General features: G+C 50.9%; 1 protein-coding gene across 1 annotated transcript in view; it reads right to left on the bottom strand.

Annotated features, from left to right (window-relative positions):
• The window catches only part of LOC113803104 (uncharacterized), a 4940-nt gene that overhangs the window by 1073 nt on the left and 1367 nt on the right, over window positions 1-2500 (bottom strand). Inside the window, exons 3-4 of the mRNA XM_070134665.1 lie at window positions 940-2323; window positions 240-716 (exon numbers count right to left, since the gene is read on the bottom strand). Coding sequence (XP_069990766.1) covers window positions 240-716; window positions 940-2323 — 1861 coding nt within the window. The remainder of the gene's footprint in view (window positions 1-239; window positions 717-939; window positions 2324-2500) is intronic.

Raw genomic sequence — 2500 nt, 5'->3', positions numbered from 1 at the left:
TATATATTAGAAATTAAAAGTAATTAGATATCAAGGGCCGTCATGATATACTGGGTATTACGAATAAAATCTTAATTCCAGCATAATGCTAGCTGACAACGTATTTAAATGTCTACAGTTAAATGTGCAATTGCTTTGTGGACATACCCTTTTTTCTCTCATCTATTTATAAAAGCACATGACAGTGACAGAACACTTCATCAAATGAATAACTCGCACCAGGGAAGCTTCCTTCTAACCTCTCTGCGCAGTTAGTGGAAGACTCATCCGAATCCCGATCCTTCGTCGAGAATTTCTGGCCATTATGGTAAGCCAGGGAATCGCCAGCATCGCCTGTGTAGTTGGCCACGGTCAGGGCATAGGACGCGCCCTCATCGCCGACGTGGAAATAGCCGTAGTTGGCCCACCGCGTCGCGCCGTCGAAGTCCTCGAGAAGGATCCTCAGCTGGTTCGGCGTCTGGCCGGTGAGGGCGTGGATGTTCTCGAGGCCAAGCCAGAACTCGCCGCAGGGCCTTTGTCCGAAGCCCACGACGTACTCGTGCCACGGCCGAAAGAAGTCCTGTCGCGGCAGGATGTCTTGCCGACGCTGGATGACCGTCCATCCTCCGCCGTCGGTGTCCATGTCGCAGATCACTTCGAGGGGGCAGCAGGGGTGCGGGTGGACGGTGTAGACGCCGCTCCGGTTGCTCACCTTGTCTCGGACGTCGAGGCAGTTCCTGGAAAGGTGCGATTTCGGTCACGTGTCCCCTGGGCAATAGAAGTTTCATTTACTTTTGATATTACATTTACTTGTACTTGTCATGTCTGTCTGCCTCCTTATCTAAGTACCTACCTATATGCGCATATGCAAGTATGGAAAAATACCTGTTTTTATCTATATTTAAACCCACATAAACGTAGAAAATCACAGAAAACATAAAACCGAGTTACCCAACAAACCTCATCACCGGTTCCCTCTGCTGCTCCAACACCTCAACGTTGCAGATGGTCAACACATTGCTAGGATCCGACTCTAAGCTCTGGATGGACAAGTAGCGCCCACTCACGGCTTGAGGGAGGCTGAACACCACTTCGGCCGCCAGAGGGGCTTCTCCCGGGTTGGAACCTATCACTGGGTTGAGACGAAACACGTGGTCCTTGGTTTCATTCGAGGTTTCACACTGGGGACCTAGATCGGGAGAGGCTGTTGAAGTAGTGACTTCTGGTTCGGATGTTGAGGTCGTAATTCCTGGTTGGGATGTCGTCATAACTTCTGGTTGGGATGTTGTTGTAACTCCTGGTTGGGATGTTGTTGTAACTCCTGGTTGGGATGTTGTTGTAACTCCTGGTTGGGATGTTGTTGTAACTCCTGGTTGGGATGTTGTAACTCCTGGTTGGGATGTTGTTGTAACTCCTGGTTGGGATGTTGTTGTAACTCCTGGTTGGGATGTTGTTGTAACTCCTGGTTGGGATGTTGTTGTAACTCCTAGTTGGGATGTTGAGGTCGCAACTTCTGGTTGGGATGACTGGGGGGTTTCTGTAGGTGTTGACTGGGTTGGATCAATATTTCGTTTGCGTCTCTTTACTGTTGGCCCCTGGGTTGAAATGGCTTGTTCCGTTGAAGTTCCCAAATGCTCTGTCGTACTTCCTTGATTGGCTGAGGTTGAGATTCCTGGAGTTGTTGAGGTTCCCAATGAATTTCCTTGCGTGGTTGAAATTCCTGGAGGATCTGTTGTGTTAAATGGAGGATTTGTCGTGGTTCCTGGAGGATTTGTTGTGCTTCCCGAGGGGCCTGCCGTGCTTCCCGGTTCTGTCGAATTCACTGGAACTGTAGTTTCTCCTAGACCTGTTGAGTTTCCCAAAGGATCAGTCGAATTTCCCACGTCGGTCGAGTTCCCCGGGTCAGACGCGTTCCCTGCAAAACCCTCCGGATAATCCTGATCCAACGAGCCGTGCAAGCAAGTGTCATTCGAAACAGCGAGCGGATCCGAGGAATTCCCGAGACGAACCAACACCGAGAGGAACTCACTGCCGAGGCCATCCTGCCTCGTGTGAATCCTCACCTGGGACACTCGCTTCACGCGCCCGAGGTCGGCCATCCACCAGGGATTCGGTTCCTGGCCGGAGGAGAAGCAGAGGGAGACGTTCCTGCCGATAAATCCGTCGACGGCCTTCCTAGCGTCGGATCCTTGGCTGGTAGACGAGGCGGAGGTCATGACGGGAGGAGATGAACGGGGATTCGTGACCCATTTTGTGATGCAGGTGTCAAAGGTCACGGCGGAGGGGTCGTCCGTGCCAGCCCAGTGCCCGGCCACTTTGGTCTCGTACATTTCGCACATAGGACCTGCCGTTGGGGATCCGAATACTTGAAAGCTAGGAAAGTCTCGATTCAACGAGATTGCTATTTGCTCTGAACGAGTGTAGCAAAACCAGAGTAACTTTAGGGTTAGTATGAATTACAGCAAGTTGTGAAGGAACTCGAGTTAGTAAGAAGCAACCTTTTTTCCTCCTTGTTTCTCGG

This window comes from Penaeus vannamei, chromosome 20 (assembly GCF_042767895.1).
Source record: "Penaeus vannamei isolate JL-2024 chromosome 20, ASM4276789v1, whole genome shotgun sequence".
NCBI lineage: Eukaryota > Metazoa > Arthropoda > Malacostraca > Decapoda > Penaeidae > Penaeus > Penaeus vannamei.
Note: the sequence above shows the minus strand (reverse complement) of the source record. Positions and strands in the feature narration are given on the sequence as shown.